This window comes from Stegostoma tigrinum, chromosome 24 (genome assembly GCF_030684315.1).
Source record: "Stegostoma tigrinum isolate sSteTig4 chromosome 24, sSteTig4.hap1, whole genome shotgun sequence".
Lineage (NCBI taxonomy): Eukaryota > Metazoa > Chordata > Chondrichthyes > Orectolobiformes > Stegostomatidae > Stegostoma > Stegostoma tigrinum.
The window spans coordinates 1,114,988-1,136,562 of record NC_081377.1 but is presented as its reverse complement, the minus strand read 5'-3'; the positions used below and the strand labels follow the sequence as shown (position 1 = coordinate 1,136,562).

The 21,575-nt window shown below is 43.7% G+C and overlaps 1 protein-coding gene across 1 annotated transcript in view; it reads left to right on the top strand.

Moving 5' to 3' along the window:
* Window positions 1–21,575, top strand: part of tinagl1 (tubulointerstitial nephritis antigen-like 1) — a 91,513-nt gene that overhangs the window by 41,659 nt on the left and 28,279 nt on the right. The window contains exons 4-7 of the mRNA XM_059654238.1: window positions 8,587–8,676; window positions 11,035–11,149; window positions 16,030–16,153; window positions 18,065–18,215. Coding sequence (XP_059510221.1) covers window positions 8,587–8,676; window positions 11,035–11,149; window positions 16,030–16,153; window positions 18,065–18,215 — 480 coding nt within the window. The remainder of the gene's footprint in view (window positions 1–8,586; window positions 8,677–11,034; window positions 11,150–16,029; window positions 16,154–18,064; window positions 18,216–21,575) is intronic.

Sequence of the window (21,575 nt, the reverse complement as noted above, 5' to 3'; positions counted from 1 at the left end):
GACAACTTGAGTGGTAAAATTATGTTTCCCCTTATGGGACAAGCTTGAATTAAGGGACACAATTTAAAAATAAGGTACCTCCTATTTAAGGTGGAGATCCAAATTTCCTGTCCAGCTTTGGTTTTCTGTGGAGGATCTTTTTCTTTTCCCCCTTGGTCTTTGTAAAAGCATTCCCTGCAGATACATCAGCTATTTCTATGATTCAGTTTGTGTTTTCTGTTGCCAGCCATGTCAAACGCATCTAACTGGATTAGTCTCTCCACTGTAGCTGAAGCTTGCCTTTTTTTATTTATAAGGGAGAAAGAAGATGCATTATGTATATTATGCTTATCAGAACCAACAAACAAAACAGTTATAGAGCTAAAGAAATCATTTTTGAAGCCAAGTCACTCTCTTATAATGAAGGAAACGTGGCCAGTTTAAGCACAGGAAGCTCCCACAAAACTAAAATGTCATAGCATACACAGGAACATCAAAAGGGATTGTCATGGCCTGACGTGAGACTATAACCCACAACCTTGTGACTGAGAGATGTCTGCTACTAACTAAACTGTAACATTTTAAAGAATGCAATCACATTTCCTTCCAGTTTACACAATTCTGAGAATTAAAAAGCCTCTGCCTGAGACTACCCTGGTGAACAAGAATCCTTCATCTAGATGTCTGTGCGGCAGCCTGGTTATAGACCATAAGACATAGGAACAGAAGTGGAGCATTCAGCCCATCCAGACTGTTCCACCACTCAATGAGATAATGCCTCTAATAATGCTCAAATCCACCTTTTCCCCCAGCCCTTGATTTCCTTACTGATTAAAACTGTCTCCCTAAGCCATGATTATACTTACTTAGGTGACTAGGTGTATTGGCCATGCTAAACTACCTATAATGTTTAGGGATATGCAGATTAGGTGGATTAGCTATGGGAAGTGCAGGGTGACAGGGATAGGGCAGGAGTATGGGATTCTCTTCGGAGGGTTGGGGTAGACTCTAGGGACAAAAAGCCTGCTTCCACACTGTAGAATTTTATGATCCTACTAACCGAGCCTCAACAGCCCTCTGCTGTAAGGAATGGCTGCTCTCTGACATCTACCTGTAACTGAGAAATGGGACTTCTGGACTGCAACATTTGATAGGGCAGGAAAACTAAGTATCTGATTGGCACTTAATCTGGTGGATATTCTCATGATTTCAGTGAGGTGAGGGAGGATCTTTTCCCTTAAAGATGTGTCCCCTCACACCTAAACCAAAGGAAAATCTCAGCCTCTGTATTTAGGAACAGCTTTGTGCCATTCACCCCTTTGAGCCTGATCCATCACTTAATAAGATCATGGCTTGATCTGGTTGAGTTCTCTATTCCAACTTCCTGTCTACCTGTCTGTTACCCTTGTCTTCATTGTTCATCAAAAATCTAACTCACTCGGCCTTGAATGAATTTAATGACCCTCTCTGTACTGTCCTCTAGGGAAGAGGATTCCACAGATGAATGACTCTGCAGGGAAGAAAAGATTTTCCATTATCTGAATTGAAAGTGAAGCCTCTTATTCTGAAATTGTGTGCCCTTGTTTTTAGTCCCCACAAGAGGAATTATCTTCCTGGTATCCACCCTATCCACAGCCATCAAGATCTTAAATGTTTCAATAAGATAATCTTTCATTCTTCTAAACTTGAGTGAATACACAACCCAGGTACCCAATCCGCCAATTCTTTCTTGTCCACTCTTAGCTCTCCTAATTTCCTTTTCCTCCCTGCACATTCTATACTCCTTTGGGGACTCAGCCATATTAAGCTCTCAATATCTGCTACAAGCTTTTCTTAGACCTAAACTTTATACCCTTTTGACATCCAGGGCTCTCTGGTCTTGATCCTACCCTTTAGTCTTTATGGGAACTATTTAACCTGTGCACCCATTCTTTTCTCCTTTAAATGGTACAGGCAATAAGATGGGGTGGAGGTTAGATGGATCTTAGGATTAGGGTAAAAGTTCGGCACAACGTTGTGGGCCAAAGGGCCTGTACTGTTCTATGTTCTAAATTCTACCACCCCTCCCATTTTAATACAGCTTTAACTGCAAGGGATACACACCCTTAGAAAATAGATGACAGCTTTAGACAGAGGATCTCAATCGGTGCAGGCTTGGTGGGCCGAAGGGCCTGTTCCTGTGCTGTAATTTTCTTTGTTCTAACTGCTCCCAGTCCAGTTTGGCCAAATCGTACCTTAGTAAAATTAGCCTTTCCCTAGTTTAGAACTTTTATTCGTAGCTTCTTCTGATCCTTTTCTACGACTATCCTGAATCTAACTGAGTTATGGACACTATCTCCAAAATACTCTACTGATGCACCTTCCACCTGCCAAGGCTTGTTTGGAATTTCAGGTCCAGAATTCCCTGTATGTTGTTGGGCTTTCTGCATATTAGCTAAAAATACTCTCCTGCGTGCAGTTTTGGAAGTTTGTTTCAACCCTACCTTGCATACTAAAACTATCACAGTTAATGCTAAACAAAAAAAAAAATAATTGTGGATGTGGGAAATCAGAAACAAAAAGAGAAATTGCAGGGAAATCTCAGCAGGTCTGGTAGCATCTGTGGAGAGAAAAGAATATTTCAAGACCAGAACTGATTATAGCTAGGCAAACGTTAGTATACATGCTGAAGATGGGTTGGGGTAGAGAAGGAAGAAGAAAATGATGGGTGGAGATAAAGCTTTGAGAGAGAGAAAATATTTGGACAGATGAAGGAATGAGTAAGGAACAGCCTGGAGGAATCAATATCTGCTAATTGGAACCATTGGTAGCTGACAATGGGATGGTCGTGTTGCAACCATGTGATGGTATGGTCTGGTGTGTGAGCCCTATAATTTGTCTGTTACCCCCGACCCCCCCGCCCCGGCTCCTCCATTACCCTTTCGAACCGATCTCCCTCCAAACTAACAGCACTCTATGCTCCCAGATCTAATGTTGACTTTATAATCAAGCCTGCCAACCGGAGTGATGCTGGTGTACTGACATCTACATTGCAGAGGCGAGTGCCAGCACCACCTCCTATCTTCACATCATTGAACACCAGGCTACTGTCTGTAATGCAGGAGGGCTTCCTGACACAGTATGTAGACAGGCCAACAAGGGGCAAAGCCACATTAGATTTGGTAATGGGTAATGAGCCCGGCCAGGTGTTAGATTTGGAAGTAGGTGAGCACTTTGGTGATAGCGATCACAATTTTGTTATGTTTACTTCAGTGATGGAAAGGGATAGGTGTATACCACTGGGCAAGAGTTATAGCTGGGGGAAAGGCAATTACGATGAGATGAGGCAAGATTTAGGGAGCATAGGATGGGGAAGGAAACTGCAGGGGATGGGCACATTAGAAATGTGGAGCTTATTCAAGGAAAAGCTCCTGTGTGTCCTAGTATATACCTGTCAGGCAGGGAGGAAGCTGTAGAGTGCAGGAGCCGTGGTTTACAAAGGAAGTGGAATCTCTGGTCAAGAGGAAGAAGAAGGCTTATGTTAGGATGAGATGTGAAGGTTCAATTAGGGTGCTTGAGGGTTACAAGGTACTCTGGAAAGACCTAAAGAGAGAGCTCAGAAGAGCCAGGAAGAGACATAAGAAGTTGTTGGCGGATAGGATCAGGGTAAACCCTAAGGCTTTCTATAAGTATGTAAGGAATAAAAGAATGACGAGAGTGAGATTAGGGCCAATCAAGGACAGTAGTGGGAAGTTGTGTGTGGAGTCACAGGAGACAGGGGAAGTGCTAAATGAATATTTTTCAACAATATTCACTCCAGAAAACAACAATGTTGTCGAGGAGAATACTGAGATACAGGCTACTAGACTAGGTGGGATTGAGGCTCACAAGGAAGAGGTATTAGAAATCCTACAGAGTGTGAAAATAGATAAGTCCCCTGGGCCGGATGGGATTTATCCTAGGATCCTCTGGGAAGCCAGGGAGGAGATTGCCGAGCCTTTGGCATTGATCTTTAACTCTGCATTGTCTACAGGAATAGTGCCAGAAGACTGGAGGATATCAAATGTGGCTCCCCTGTTCAAGAAGGGGAGTAGAGACAACCCTGGTAATTATAGATCAGTGAGCCTTACTTCAGTTGTTGGTAAAGTGTCGGATAAGGTTATAAGAGTTAGGATTTATAATCATCTAGAAAAGAATAATTTGATTAGGGATAGTCAGCACGGTTTTGTGAAGGGAAGGTTGTGCCTCACAAACCTTATTGAGTTCCTTGAGAAGGTGACCAAACAGGTAGATGAGAGTAAACCGGTTGATGTGGTGTATATGGATATCAGTAAGGCTTTCGATAAGGTTCCCCACAGTACGCTATTGTACAAAATGCAGAGGAATGGGATTGTGGGAGATATAGCAGTTTGGATCAGAAATTGGCTTGCTGAAAGAAGACAGATGGGAAATGTTCATCCTGGAGACCAGTTACTAGTGGTGTACCGCAAGGGTTGGTGTTGCGTCCACTGCTGTTTGTCATTTTTATAAATGACCTGGATGAGGGTGTAGAAGGATGGGTTAGTAAATTTGCAGACGGCGCTAAGTTCGGTGGAGTTGTGGATAGTGACGAAGGATGTTGTAGGTTACAGAGAGACATAGATAAGCTGCAGAGCTGGGCTGAGAGGTGGCAAATGGAGTTTATTGCAGACAAGTGTGGAGATTGGAGAGGTGCTAAATGAATATTTCTCATCTGTTTTCACTGAGGGACAGGAGAATATTGTAGAGGAGGTGAATGAGTTACGGGCTTCTAGAATTGAAAGGGTTCAGGTCAGTAAGGAGGAAGTGTTATCAATTTGACAACGTGTGAAGGTAGATAAAACCCCTGGGCCCGATGGGATTTTTCCGAGGATTGTCTGGTAAGCTAGGGAGGTGGTGGTGGAGCCTTTGGCCTTGATCTTTGAGTCCTCATTGTCTACAGGTTTAGTACATAGATAAGCTGCAGAGCTGGGCTGAGAGGTGGCAAATGGAGTTTAATGCAGACAAGTGTGAGGTGATGCACTTTGGTAGGAGTAACCAGAAGGCAAAGTACAGGGCTAATGGTAAGATTCTTAGCAGTATAGATGAGCAGAGAGATCTCGGTGTCCATGTACACTGATCCTTGAAAGTTGCCACCCAGGTTGACAGGGCTGTTAAGAAGGCATACAGTGTTTTAGCTTTTATTAATAGAGGGATCAAGTTCCAGAACCAAGAGGTTATGCTGCAGCTGTACAAAACTCTGGTGCGGCTGCACTTGGAGTATTGCGTACAGTTCTGGTCACCGCATTATAAGAAGGATGTGGAAGCTCTGGAAAGGGTGATTTACTAGGATGTTGCCTGGTATGGAGGGAAGGTCTTACAAGGAAAGGCTGAGGGACTTGAGGCTGTTTTCGTTAGAAAGAAGAAGGTTGAGAGCTGACTTAATTGAGACATATAAGATAATCAGAGGGTTAGATAGGGTGGATAGGGAGAGCCTTTTTCCTAGGATGGTGACGGCAAGCACGAGGGGGTATAGCTTTAAATTGAGGGGTGAAAGATATAGGACAGATGTCAGAGGTAGTTTCTTTACTCAGAGAGTAGTAAGGGTATGGAACGCTTTGCCTGCAACGGTAGTAGATAGGCCAACTTTAAGTACATTTAAGTCGTCATTGGACAAGCATATGGACGTACATGGAATAGTGTAGGTTAGATGGGCTTCAGATTGGTATGGCAGGTCGGCACAACATCGAAGGCCGAAGGGCCTGTACTGTGCTGTAATGTTCTATGTTCGCTGATCTTATATCGTCCGGTGATCTCTCTGCACACCACCCCCTCCCCCCATGCACACACACTACCCCCACCATTGCCTTCAAGTTTGTAGTCCCTCAATCCTGTACAGACAGCCTGCAATCCCAGCAGTGGCCACTGCTTGACCCTGGGACTTCAGAGTTGCAAGCCAATTGGATTGGCAAACAGCTTTCTAGACCAGGAGTTCTTCCCAGATGGGGTCAAAGGGACACTCTGAAACAATCCAGGCTGCTGCCCATGTATTCTCACAGGCAGTGCATTCTCCGTCAGTGGGCTCGTGATTGTCTTCTGTGGAGGCAGTAGGGGAGCAAAGCATATATCTCCAGGTGAAATCAAGCCTAGAGTGTCTGACATTCCTATGGAACTGATGACCGTGGGATGTCAAGTTGCTTTGTCTCGCTCAAACTGTTGATTAGTAGTTGCTCAGAAACATCCCCTGAGGATCGTGACTCTCCATAAACAAGTCAATTTGTTCTGCTTTGCACAGCACTGACCCTGTAATCATTCACTTAGTGACTTCATGGAAAGAATCAAAGAGCAGCAAATGTCAAACAGAAGTGTAATTATTTGGAGGACTTTAACATTTTTAAAAAGGGCTTTTTGTCCTATTGTTGGTCTGAAATAGTTTAAATATGATTAAAGCTGCAGTGTGTGTGTGGCTGACTACGGTTACATGTGATGGAACTGGTCAGTCCTCTCTGCTGAGTTTGCAGTCACTTACATGGTGGTGGGGAAGGTATAGAATTAAAGACTTGCATTTCTGTAGTGCCTGTCACAAGTTCAACATGTCCCAAAGCAACTCACAGCTGAACTACATGTTTATGTAGTCTGAGACTAGGACCCATGGGCACAGCCTTAAAATTAGAGGGGGTAAATTTAAAACTGAAATGAGATGACATTTCTTCAGCCAGAGAGTGCAGTGGAGGCCGGGACGTTGGATGCCTTCAAGGCAGAGATCGACAAATTCTTGCTCTCAGAAGGAATCAAGGGCTACGGGGAGAGTGCAGGGAAGTGGAGTTGAAATGCCCATCAGCCATGATTTAAATGGCGGTGTGGACTTGATGGGCCGAATGGCCTTACTTCCACTCCTATGTCTTATCGTAATGTAGAAAACACTGCAACCAATTTACATACAGCAAATTCTCTATCAAACAGCAGTGGGATTACGAGCAGATAATCAGTTTTTCTGATGAATATTGATGAGGACACCCCAGGGATATCTCCCTTACTCCCATTTGGAAGTTGTTGCACCCACCTGAGGTGACAGACCAAACCTTGATTTAACATCCCACCTCACAATTCAACATTGCCATGACTCCGCTGTGAAGAATGTTCTGGAAGTAAAACCCCACTAATCCACAAGTCATCACAAGTATGAAGTGTGATCGATGTGACCTCCACCATTTAATACCTGACTGTGACTTCTAAGATAAATGAAACTCAGGTTTCGTCAGTGAACAGGAAAACGTCAGGGTGTGTTTCATGGAAAGTCTCTTCCTGGGTCTGAATGACCTGTAGTCCTCCTTATTCAACACTGCATACTGCGGATTCACTGGAACATCGAGGCTGCAAGCCTCGGAAAATGATTTGGAGCTGGGACAATTGCTGCCTTATTGAATTACCGATACTTGGTGCAAATCCAGTTCACAGTGTAAACAGAGATAACAAGGTGTAGAGCTGGATGAACACAGCAGGCCAAGCAGCATCAGAGGATCAGGAAAGCTGACGTTTCGGGTGTAGACCCTTCTTCAGAAATGGGGGCGGGGAAGGGGATTCTGAAATAAATAGAGTGGGGGAGGCAGATGGAAGATGGATAAAGGTGCAGATAGGTGGAGAGGAGACAGACAGGTCAAAGACGCAGGGATGGAGGCAGTAAAGGTGAGTGTAGGTGGGGAGTTAGGTTGAGGGTAGGTCAGTCAGGGAAGACGTGCAGGTCAAGGAGGCAGGAGGAGGCTGGTAGGTAGGAGGTGGGGTGGGGCTTGAGGTGGGAGGAGTGCATAGGTGGGAGAAAGGACGGACAATTTAGGGAGGCGGGGATGAGCTGGGCTGGTTTTGGGATGTGGTTGGGCGAGGGGAGATTTTGAAGCATGTGAAGTCCACATTGATACCATTGGGCTGCAGAGTTCCCAAGCGAAATATGAGGTTCGCCCCAATTGCGACAACCACTGCATACAGAACATTCAGATTACACCATGAGAGGGGCCAAACTGGTTTGAGAGAGAATTGATTGACTGCACGAGGTGATGGCCTAGTGATATTATCACTAGACTGTTAATCCAGAGATCCAGATAACATTCTGGGGATCCGAGTTTGAAACCTGTCATGGCAGATGATGGAATTTGAATTCAATTAAAAATCTGGAATTAAGAATCTAATGATGACCATAAATCCATTGTCAATTGTCAGAAAAACACATCTTGTTCACTAATGTCCTTCAGGAAAGGGTAACTGCCATCTTTACTTGGTCTGGCTTACATGTGACTCCAGACCCACAGCAACGTGGTTGACTCTTCTGGGCAATTAGGAACTGACAATAGACACTGCCTAGCCAGCAGCCCCTCATCCCATGAATGAATGAAAAAAAATCAGGCTCATTTTCCAATTCCAGACGGTTTGAACTTCCGTACTACTGGCCCCATCATCACATGACTTCATGTCACATATTTCTTTCTCATTTATTCTTTAAATTTCAGGCACTGGTGTATGGTGATTCTTATTACAATTATTCATGTAGACAGTAACTCTCTGTCACCGCAATTCTTCATATGGTGTTCTGACTTGTTTTGAATTGTATAATGGCTTTAATGGTGTGTGATTCTTCAGCACTTGCAGCAGTGGCCAATGGGATTGTGAGCAGCATGTGTGTCTCATCAATCAGGAAATGATTCACAATATCAATGGAGGAAATTATGGGTAAGTGTCATCCTTCAGCAAAGTCCAACACAAAGAAACAATCTCATCCACATATCAGTGCACTATAATGCATTGAAATATGCTTGTGTGTGCTGTATCCATGTTACTCATGCATATGAGTGTGTGTCTGTGTGTGCTGCAGCAGTGTTACTGAAGTCCAAGTGTGCTCTGTAGTAGTATTACTGACCTGCTTTACAGTACCACTCATGGATACATTAGCTTCCAGTAGGGTAAAGAGGGAAGATGTATGTATAACACACCACCTGCCATATTGTTACAGGGAAATTAATCTGCACACAGTTGGGAGGTTCAACATAGAACATAGAACAATACAGCGCAGAACAGGCCCTTCGGCCCTCGATATTGCGCCGACCCGTGAACTAATCTAAGCCCCTCCCCCTACATGATCCCATCATTCTCCATATGCTTATCTAAGGATTCCTATACAAATTGAGCTGACCAAAATTTAGCTGGCAGCAGACTTGCTAAGGTCAGGAAAGCAGATCCTCGCTGCGTGTGGCCCAACCAATTAAGGACAGCTGCAGACCTCCTCCAACAAAGCAAGTGTTCGTTCTCCTCTATGTTTGATGACATCCAATTCCTCCACCGCAATGTTGATTGAAATTTGTCCTGACCTAGGACTGACCTATATCCTTTGCTCCAGGAAACGACTCCTCCCCGTTCATATTCTCGCCTTCCCAGACCCACATACGGACTGTTCACAATTAGAGTCTTCATCAGTGAGCTACCTGGTGACACCCAAGATAATAAAATGTGAGGCTGGATGAACACAGCAGGCCAAGCAGCATCTCAGGAGCACAAAAGCTGACGTTTCGGGCCTAGACCCTTCATCAGAGAGGGGGATGGGGAGAGGGAACTGGAATAAATAGGGAGAGAGGGGGAGGCGGACCAAAGATGGAGAGTAAAGAAGATAGGTGCAGAGAGTATAGGTGGGGAGGTAGAGAGGGGATAGGTCAGTCCAGGGAAGACGGACAGGTCTTCAGGACATGGTCGAGCAGTTTCAAGGCCGAAGAGATTACAAGAGAGTTGCAATGGGAGAGAGATTCCCTGAGGTTGGTCCGGAGGGAGGAGGGTAACTTGTTCAGGTTAGGCATCCCTGGAAGAGGCTTCGCAGTGAGGTTAAAATAGTATCAGAGATAATGGGAACTGCAGATGCTGGAAAATTCCAAGATAATAAAATGTGAGGCTGGATGAACACAGCAGGCCAAGCAGCATCTCAGAAGCACAAAAGCTGACGTTTCGTGCCTAGACCCTTCATCAGAGAGGGGGATGGGGAGAGGGAACTGGAATAAATAGGGAGAGAGGGGGAGGCGGACCGAAGATGGAGAGTATAAGCCTCTTCCAGGGATGCCTAACCTGAACAAGTTACCCTCCTCCCTCCGGACCAACCTCAGGGAATCTCTCTCCCATTGCAACTCTCTTGTAATCTCTTCGGCCTTGAAACTGCTCGACCGTGTCCTGAAGACCTGTCAGTCTTCCCTGGACTGACCTATCCCCTCCCTACCTCCCCACCTACACTCTCTCCACCTATCTTCTTTACTCTCCATCTTCGGTCCGCCTCCCCCTCTCTCCCTATTTATTCCAGTTCCCTCTCCCCATCCCCCTCTCTGATGAAGGGTCTAGGCCCGAAACGTCAGCTTTTGTGCTCCTGAGATGCTGCTTGGCCTGCTGTGTTCATCCAGCCTCTCATTTTATTATCTTGGAATTCTCCAGCATCTGCAGTTCCCATTATCTCTGATACCTGGTGACACCCAGTGGGTGCATCTGTTTTGCTGCTCTGAGATGAGGTTCTGAACCCAACACTGGCTTGTTCTTCGGACTACTCATTCTGACACTAAGTGTAGTCCCTAAGCAGTGTTTAAGTATGCCAGCCCTGGTGTTACTCACACATACAACATTATTAAATGATCACTTGCTCATTGATTACAAGTCTCTGATAATTTAAAACCCAATCGTGGTGTCATCTAATGATGACTTGTTGATTTAATATGTTCGTTCTTTCAGGGTAATTTTAATGTTTGATGGCAGCTTAAGATGGAGAATATTGAAGCAATTAGACAGGGAGCAGGTATGTGATAGGCAGCAAACAGCTAGTCTGATATTGCCTACTTTAGGCCAGTAGTTGTTTCCGATTACAGTATTTTCCTGCGGGCACGGGGAAGTCAGTATTGTTGAACACTCATTACATAGAGTGCGCTCATTGCAGACAGTGGGCAACAAACTTGGTTTAAATCCCATCGACAGTTTTCTTGGGCACTGAGCACGTGGAATGGTGAAACCTGGCTTTCCCAATAAGGTTCATGCTTGACATTTGGTATTTTATCTTTCTCTCGCCAGATGGAGGGCTTCAAACTACAGCCAGTTCTGGGGATTGACTCTGGATGAAGGAATCCGATACCGATTGGGTACCAGGCGACCCTCAAACACAGTGATGAACATGAATGAACTGAACGTAAGGCCAAGCTTTGTGGTAGATGGAGCAATGGCATATAGTCATGACAGCATATATGGGGATTCTTCTTATTGCTGCAAAGGAGATTGAGGGGACGTGTAGCAGACGTGGACAAGATTTTACTGGTTTGGATAAAGGAAACCAGAATAACTGCCTCCATTAACTGATGGTGCAAGGACAGTAGGACACCAAAGTACAAAGGATGTTGAAAAGAACAATTCTTACACAGCAAATGGTATTACTCTAGAACTCACAGTCCTTGAGTGTGATGGACATGGAGATAATCAAAATGAAATTGAAGGAAATAAACTGACAGGAGTTTGGAATCAAGCACAGAAATTGATTTGCTGTACATAGATTTGATGGGCTTGAATGGCCTCCTGCTGCTGTGCAAAAACACTATGTAACACTAGTAGGTTAATGCTTCAGTGATTTATGATTGGATTCCCAATATAATCTCCATGCTGTCTTCTGGGATTCCATTAATCTTTGTTAAACTAGCCCATGACGCTAATTGAGAATTTGAAATGTTGGGGGTGTCTCTTGCAGCCCAAATGGCGTATCTGCTTATTACTGATCCAAGATGGGACCTGTCCTTGATTAGCCTGCTTAAGCTTCTCCCTCAACTGTTCAACTATCCACTGGCCGTAGAACACTCACAGGGTCCTAGTCTGTTGCCTACTGTCATCAACTATCTTTCTCCATTTGATCATGTTTATGGTCCTGGCATTACCAGGCGTCGGTCTGTCTGCCTTTCTTTTATTCCCCCTTGGGATCTTGCCAACTGTCCAGATTAATTTTACCCAAGGTCTGTTGGGTTAAAAATCTGAGTTTACTGTCCAAATTAGTCAAATAGAGCATATTGATTGTGGATAACAAAGTGTGAAGCTGGATGAACACAGCAGGCCAAGCACCATCTTAGGAGCACAAAAACTGACGTTCTGGGCTAGACCCTTCTTCAGAGAGGATCTAGGCCCGAAACGTCAACTTTTGTGCTCCTAAGATGCTGCTTGGCCTGCTGTGTTCATCCAGCTTCACACTTTGTTATCTCAGATTCTCCAGCATCTGAAGTTCCCATTATCTCTGATCACAGTATTGACTGTGGAAATGTCTGCTCCATACGTTGTGACCAAATCACTCAATATGTGCCTTTTCCTACACCCTGCTGGCTCGAGTCTGGCCCTCCCCATGTCAATCACTGTTTTCCATCCTAATAGCCGAAGGCTCAAATACAAGAAATTTCTGAAGTTGGGAAGGACAGCACTGTGGAAACTGGGTTCTGGATGAACCTTAACATCACTGGTATCAATTCATAGTGTATGTGGTCATACAGGGTTTTGTCTGTGTGTTTTAAAATCACCCCATTTTTGTGTGCTGGGTGTCCTTGGACAAACAGATAGGAGCACATTTCTGCTAGTTTAATGGAATCATAGAAATCATAGGATCCCTACAGTGTGGAAGCAGGCCATTCAGCCCATCAAGTCCACACCAACCCTCCAAAGAGCATCCCACCCAGACTCAACCATAACCTGTCCCTGTAATTCTGCATTCTCCACAGTCAATCCATCTAAGCTAAACATCCCCGGGCACTATGGGCAACTTAGCACGGCCAGCCTACCTAACCTGCACATCTGTAGGCTGTGGGAGGGAACCACAGCACCTGGAGGAAAACCATGCAGACACGGGCAAAATATGCAAAATGCACGAAGTCGCCGAAGGGCGGAATCAAACTCAGGTGCCTGGCACTGAGACAGCAGTGCTAACAACAGAGCCAACATGCCCAATTTTATCCCATTTTTAATTTTGTATAGGACATAATTACTCCTCCATGACTTTCCCAAAACATCATTGCCCAATTTCTAGCCCGTTGTCCAGGCCAGTAGCCAAACGTTCCATTCCATTTGTAGAAAAGTCCCAGCAGCCACCTGTGGTGTCTGTTCTCCAGTAGCAATAATCTGAGCTCTCACTTGTCTTCTTATACACACTCCACTGGTTGTTCCACCCAACCATCACCGATTTGTTGGGATAGCCCACAAAACACCATCCTCACAATTATCTGACTCTGGGGCAATCTGCATCTAGGTGGGATACGTGATCCCATTTAATTTGTCTCTGTCTCTGACTTTGTTTCTCTCTCGCTTTCCCTCTTTCACAGCTCTCTCACTCTTGCTCACATTCTCCACAAAATGCTGCCTGGGCCACAGACTATTTTGAGCAGTTTTGTGTTTCAGCTTCTATTTCAGATTCCCAGCATACACAAAACTTTGTATTTGTACTTTGTACGATTTTGTATACATGTTAAGACTTTGTGCTATTTTCTTACAATTGAATGCCTAATGTTCTGTGCTGTACTGTTCTATGTTCTATGTTCTATTACCTTACTGTAGATCCAGTCTTTAGCAAGTTCTCCAAACTCCAGCATCACAAAGAATCTCCCTGAATTAATTTAGCTCAGGAATACCTGCTCAATTCAATGCAGAAATACGACGAATTTGTTGACCATCCATAGTGCTTCTGAAACAACAGGGTGACTCCTAGTAAAGGGTTAGCACTCAGGCATACAATCCTTTTACAACAGCGTCATTGTTGGCCATTTTTACAGCAAGCTTTTAGAATGGAGTGGATATTCTTCATAAATTTCTAACCAAATTTTCATTGAGGATAGTAGCTAAATCTAGTTGTCTTGTTCTACTCGGGCTGTTCATTCTTGCATTTTTAAAGTAAGGACATTCTAATTTGGAGAAAGGTTTTTGTATCCATAAAACATGCAGCAAAAGTCAGGCCTTTGATCTATCTGGTCATCACACTGTCGTTAAAGAAAGTATGAACTCCCTAGAAAATCGCAGCCTCAATATGCTGAGGCCATCAAAGAATTTTATAACCAATGATACAGTACTATTACTGTGCTGTTACAATACTGTGTCTTTTGCAACATCATCTTCCTTGGTAAAGACCAAAGCAAAGTATTTATTTATTTCTTCAACCATACATTCTATCTCAACATAAACTCCTTTGCTGCTCCCTATTGGTTACTCTCTGGCTTTTTGCACTGTATCCCCACCCCCAAAATCATGAACAGTCAACATTCTACCTGATTCTCAGTTGTATCATCCATCTGCTGTCATTTACACTATTTATCTGCTACATTTTCTCACTTTCTTCTGCTATTCTCTTCTGGCTTTGTTTTCCCATCCCTTGGGAATGTAGCTCAACTCAACTTGAACCATCTCCCGTTTAAAGGCAGCCTGTTGTTCAACAGCAGTTATCCCTGCCAATCTTTGAATGTAATTTACCTGGATCAGGTCTGTTCTTGGCACTTCTCCAGTTAATTATTTCAAACTCTTGATTGTTCCTGGTCCTTTCAGCAGTCACTGCAAACCTTCTGATTTAATAATCATTATACAGTAGATGTTCTCCAACTATCACTTCATTTCTCTCCCAGTCACCAGGTCTAGCAGTGACTCCCATTGTTGAACTGGAAACATTCTGCTGTAGAAAATTTTCTTGAATGCAATGTAGGAATCCTCACTGCACTCTGCCGTTACCACCATTGCTATCATTGTCTATATCTGTATTTTCACTGCTCTACCAATGTTGTACCTTTTAATTACCATATTCTTGTATCAATCACATTTTTCAGTGGCCAGTAGAATACTCCCAGCTGTAAGGCCATTTTTTTTAAAAACTCTAACCAGTCTTTTTTTTATTCTTGAGGATAAATGTAGTATTCTCAAGGCCATTCTGTCTCTTCAGCAATGTCTTCAGTACTGTCCTGTGCTGCTTTTCCTCTAAGTGTAGCTGCAACAGTAATCAAAGCAAAATAACACCAAAGACCGAGCAGCTTGCAAGATTTGCACCACAGCTATGACCTTCAACATTCACTCTTTCCACCACTGGTGCGCAGTTAGAGTCATTGAGGTCTGCAGCATGGAAACAGGCCCTTTGGCCAACCTGTCTATGCTGCGCAGTTTTCATAATTTAACTCATCCCATTTGTCTGTGTTTGGTTCATATCCCTCTATACCTATTCCATCTATGTACCTGTCGAAATGCTTCAGAAATGACGACATTGTACTCATTTCCATCACTATATCTGGCAGCCTGTTCCAGACATTCACCACCCTGTGTGTCAAAACAAATTGCCCCTCTTTTTGTATCCCTCTCCTCTGACCTTAAACCGATGCTGTCTAGTTCTGAACAACTCTACCATGGGGAAAAGCTGTTGGTTATCTGCCTTATCTACGCCTCTCATAATTTTATAATCCTCGATAAGGTCACCCTTCAGTCTCCTACATTCCAGGGGGGAAAAGTCTCAGCCTATCCAACCTCTCCTCATAACTTAAACCTACTGGTCCAGGTAGCATCTTAGCAAATCTTTTGTTGCAGCATTCTGTACCATCTACAAGATGCTCCATAACAACTCAACAAGGCTCCATCAGCAGCACCTTTTAAAAACCCATAATCTCTATAACCTACTAGGATAAGAGCAGCAGGTGCAGGGGTGCTGTCCCCATGCAAATTTCCCTGCAAGCCACTCACCATTTTGACTGGCAAATACATCACTATTCCCCCAGAGTCGTTAGATCAAAATCCTGCAACACCCTTCTTTAACAGCGCTTTGAGTGTTTCATTAAACCAAGGACTGCAGTGATTTAATAAGCTCACCACCACCTTGAGGGCAAATTAGGATGGGCAATATTGTTGTTCCCGTCAGTGATACCAATTGCAGAACACGTTAAAAATAAAGGGGCAAGGGGTGGACACAGCTCCAATTCAAAATAAATATAATCTGGGCCAGTTATTTAATCATGAAGTCAGGTCTGTGACCTGCACTGTTCTAGTGAGCTCTTGCTTTACACTAAGTTTGACCCTTGCTTTCAGATGAAAATGGACAGTAATGACCTCCTGCCTCGATACTTCAACGCAGCAAATAAATGGCCAGGGATGATCCATGAGCCCATGGACCAGGGAAACTGTGCAGCCTCCTGGGCCTTTTCGACAGCAGGTAACAGCTGCACACTGAGACCGTGGAACATATTGGGGCATCACAGTGAGGGGCGTGGAGCATATCGGGGCATGGGGCATGTTGGAGTGTCGCAGTGAGGGATGTAGGATATATCAAGACATCACAGTGAAGGGTGTGGGGGTATATCAGGATATCGCAGTGAGGGGCGCATCACTGAGCAGTGCAAAGTATGTTGGGATGTCACGGCGTGGGGTGCAGAGTATATCAGGATGTTGCAGTGTGGAGAGGGATATATTGGGATATTGCAATGAGGGATGCAGATGTTTCAGAGGTCCCTCTGATCTTCTGTTGTTCCAAGGTTCGTACTGTTCATCATGTAGTCCCGTGTTTATCCTGCTCACTTGTTGTTTTCTACTAGCTAACCAATCTTCTATCTGTGCCAATAGTTCCCCCTGTATCATGATTTTTAGTTTCCACAATATTTTGATGTGGAACCTGATTGAACGTTTCTGGAAATCCAAGTATAGCTACATCCAAAAGTTCCCTGTCATGCACAGCATATGTTCTTCCTCAAGTAACTCCAAAAACATTAGTCAAATGTAACTTTCCTTTTGGAAAATGGTATCCTCTCTGCCTGATTTACCTTGAATTAATCCAAGTACTCTGCTTTAATAATAGCTTCTAACATTTTCCCTTTGTTAAATATTAAGCTAACTGGCTGGATTAATATGCTTATTTGACTGAGTCTAGTTTTAAGTAAACCTACCACCAACTCTGATACTATTATTTCAAATCTTAGGATTAGAAATTATTTTAATAACTTTGTTCAAAGTCCCATTTGGTGCCTAGATTTTTTTAAAGTACCAGCATGTTAATACTTCACAGGGTTTACCAATTATAGTCAATCGTACTTAAAACTAAAGAGACGAAATAGTACTCAACAGCCACTCCATTGGTACTTCTTATACCTACTTTAATAATTTAATAATTTCCATATTGAAAATTTTTAGCTTATTATGAATTGGAAAATACCCATCAACCAATCACTTCCCCACTCGCCTGATGAAATACTTTAATTTTCTTTCCAACTGCAGAGCAGCTGATCAACTCTCTGCTTTAGCTCCTCTTTCCCAATCTGCTATGGAGTGTATCATTGTCACAGGGTGGGGCGAGGGGGATGTCAGCAAGTGTCACGGTGCAGGGTGTGAGGAAATCGGCGAGTGTCATGGTGCAGGGTGTGGGGAATATCGGCGAGTGTCATGGTGCAGGGTGTGGGGAATATCGGCGAGTGTCATGGTGCAGGGTGTGGGGGATATCGGCGAGTGTCACGGTGCGGGGTGTGGGGAATATCGGCGAGTGTCACGGTGCGGGGTGCGGGGTGTGGGGAATATCGGCGAGTGTCACGGTGCGGGGTGTGGGGAATATTGGCGAGTGTCACAGTGTGAGGTGTGCGGGATATCAGTGATTGTCACAGTGCGAGGTGTGGGGGATATTGGCGAGTGTAACGGTGCAAGGTGTGGGGAATATCGGCGAGTGTCACGGTGCAGGGTGTGGGGAATATCGGCGAGTGTCGTGGTGCGGGGTGTGGGGAATATCGGCGAGTGTCACGGTGCGGGGTGTGGGGAATATTGGCGAGTGTCACAGTGTGAGGTGTGCGGGATATCAGTGATTGTCACAGTGCGAGATGTGGGGGATATTGGCGAGTGTAACGGTGCAAGGTGTGGGGGATATCAGCGAGTGTAACGGTGCGGGGTGGGGGAATGTCAGCGAGCATCACACTGAAGAATAATGAATTGATGAGCTGGTGCGGGGTGTGGGGAATATCAGCGAGCATCACAATGAAGAATAATGAGTTGATGAGCTGGTGCGGGGTGTGGGGAATATCAGCGAGCATCACACTGAAGAATAATGAGTTGCTGAGCTGCCTAATGTTTGTTCCTTCACCCTTAGCCGTGGCATCTGACAGGATCTCCATCCAGTCCATGGGTCACATGACAGCAGCATTATCTCCACAGAATCTTATTTCATGCAACACCCGGAACCAACAAGGCTGTCATGGTGGGCGGGTCGATGGCGCCTGGTGGTACCTGAGACGGCGGGGGTATGTACCGTAGACACTATTCTAACCGAGACGAAATGGTACCATACTGTAGATCAGAAACTGACTTACATGTAAAGTGCTTTTAAGGTGGAAGACTTGCATTGCAGCAAACATTTAAGTGGTGGAGGATAAAACTGGAGCTAATCTTTATACATTTATAATTAGAGATAACTGACTACGTATGTCTCGCAAACAAACCAGCTTCAGTTCATTCCTTTGTGTAATTTTTATACAAATAAGTTATTGGCAGTTGTCAAAGTGTCATGATCACAAGGACTTTTGCTTCTGTTCTGTGATCTCTTTCATTTTCTAAGCTATTCAAGCTACTGTCTCTATTTGCAATTTTATCTCTCCCGGCACTATTATTGTGGCAGCTCCCTTCCCAGTACGTTGTCACTTCTTAATGAGACTCATTTCCAGAATCACTCAATATTTCCAATGTTTTCTTATTCTATTTTTTCACACCAATTTGTAAATCTATGGACCTCGCTTCATTGTTCTTATGCCAGTAGCATTTCCTGCTCATTACAATTGTTGCATTCCTCTGCTTGGCAGTTCCTTCTGGACCATGTCACCTGACTATCTAATCTCTGCAAAATTGCCTGAAACAAAAAATATTTCAAGATAGAATTAAGAGTGACACTGTCAAAAGTAGGTTAATTATGGATAACAAGCATGGATTTATTAAGGGGAAATCATGTCTGTACAACTTGCTAGAGTTTTTTGAATAGGTCATAGAGTAGATGAGGACAAAGCTAGTATACCCAAACTCCCAAAAGGCATTTGTTCCAAATTTGGGAGAGCAGCAACATGGATGCAACTTGGCTGAGAGGTAGGAAACAGCTTGATGGTTTATGGACAGGTTCCAGGTTAGAAGGTTGCTGGTGGAATTTCCCAGGATTTGTATTGGACCCTTGCTTTTCTTGATATAAATGATCTAGACCTTGGTGTAATGGGGTTTCAAAACAGTTTCAAGGTTTGTAGGTGATGCAAAGAAGGCGTAGAGCATCAAATGGACATTGCCTTTGGGTGAAGTGGGCATAAAGGTGTCAGATAAAGTTCATCATGGAGAAATGTGAGATGATGTATTTTTTGTAGGAAGAACATGGAAAGATGGTATACAATAAAGATCACTAGCTTAAAGGTATGCAGGAGTAAAGATACCTGGGTGTACATGTGCATAAATCACTAGAGATGGTAGGAAAGGTGGAGAGACCAGTTAAAATATGCAATACCCCAGGTTTTATTAACAGGGACATGGTGTGCATGAGCAAGGAGATTATGTTTCACTTGTATAATACACTCGCTAGGCCTCAGCTGAAATATTGTACAGTTCTGAGAGCCACATTATAGGAAGGATGGAAATATAATGCAGAGAGTGCAGAAGAGGTTTCCGAGAATGGTTCCAGGAATGAGGAACTTCAGTTATGAGAATAGGTTAGGGCGATTTTCTTTGAAAGAGGTCTATTACTATACCAGTACTTTAAAACTGGCTTAATTTAGCTATTCTTGGAGTTGCAACTCTCTTTCGTGACCCCAATGCGTTGTCAACATAAACTAAAACCAAACAGAATGTATTATATTCTGTTCTTTTGTTCTTTAATGTATATTCAAAGTAATATTTTTAACCCATCTGTTCTACATAATGATGAAAGATGAGCACTAACTGATAATGCATTTAGAATTCTACAATTAATGCATTCAGACACAGGACTAATGCACTTTGTGATCAGTAGAATTTTGCTGGGGATTCATTCACTTGTTATTACTGTTTCAATTTAGTCTTGTGCCATAATAGCTAATAACAATACTTCCATCTTCATTCTGCTTGTCATAAACCCTCCAATTGCATTAGTGCTTGCATATGGTGTCTGCCTTATTTTGTAACTAGGCAATTGTGGATCTTCCATACTTTCATTAGAATTATTTCATTCACATTATTTCATGAAGACTAAAGGAAATGATTGTTACTCTAGGATATTTTTCAAGGCAGCACATTTCTAATCCAAAAGAGTATTTCCCTTCAAGAATTGAATATTAATTAGAACCGGGAGACACTACAGCGTAAACCAGCAATTTAAATGTATACTGATCCAGAGATCCCTCAGATTGAAACTGAATTTGTGAATGATGGTGGAGAATGAAATAACTAACTGAAAGAGGAAGATCCACAAATATCTCTGCCCTTAAGGGTGGGAGAGTCCAAGACCGTATGTGTAAAAGAAAAGGCTAAAGTATTTGCAACAATCGCCAACTAGAATTGCATAGTGGATCATCCATCCAACATCCTCCTGAGGTGCCCACACTAATGGGTAACTAAATGGCTCCCACTGCCAACTGATGGACTAAGTTATAGGCTGATTCTCAAGACCATTCTGTACCAGTCTCCATTCTCTAGTTGCTTGTCTGTACTCATTAAATGACTTTGCTTTGTTACAAACAACAGGCGCTAGTATGCACGTTGAATGGGTTAACAGTATAAAACTGAGCACTGACACATTGATTCAAAAGGCAATCATTGTAGCTTTGGAAAGTGCAGTTTAAGGATCTTTGAATTTCTACAGTGCATCTTATAGATGGTACATATTGCTGCTACTGAGTGTCAGTGGTGGAGGGAGTGGATGTTTGTGGATGTGGTGCCAGTCAAGTGGGCTGCTTTGTTTTGGATGATGCCAGCTTCTTAAGTGTTGTTGGAGCTGCACCCTTCAGACAAGTGGAGAATATTCCATCACACTCCTGACTTGTTAACAAAGTGTGAGGCTGGATGAACACAACAGGCCAAGCAGCATCTTAGGAGCACAAAAGCTGATGTTTCGGGCCTAGATCCTTTTCTGATGAATGGTCGAGGCCCGAAACGTCAGCTTTTCTGCTCCTGAGATGCTGCTTGGCCTGCTGTGTTCATCCAGCCCCACACTTTATTATCTTGGATTCTCCAGCATCTGCAGTTCCCATTACCTCTGATCACACTCCTGACTTGTGCCTTGTAAATGGTGGACAGGTTTTGGGGAGTCAGGAGGTGAGTTGCTTACTACAGTATTCCTCACCCCTGACCTGCTTTTGAGACCACTATTGAATCCAGTTGTGTTTCTGGTCAATGATAACCCCCAGGATGTTGATAGTGAGGAAACCAGTGATGGTAACACCATTGAATGTCAAGGGGCTGTGATTGTCCCTTATTGGTGATGGCCATCGTGTGGCATTTGTATGGCACAAATATTGCTTGCCACTTGTCAGCCAAGCCTGGATATTGTCCAGATCTTTTTGCATTTGACCATGGATTGCTTCAGTATCTGAGGAGTCGCAAAAGATGCTGAACATTGCATAAACATCCCACTCTGACCTTTTGATGGAGGGAAGGCT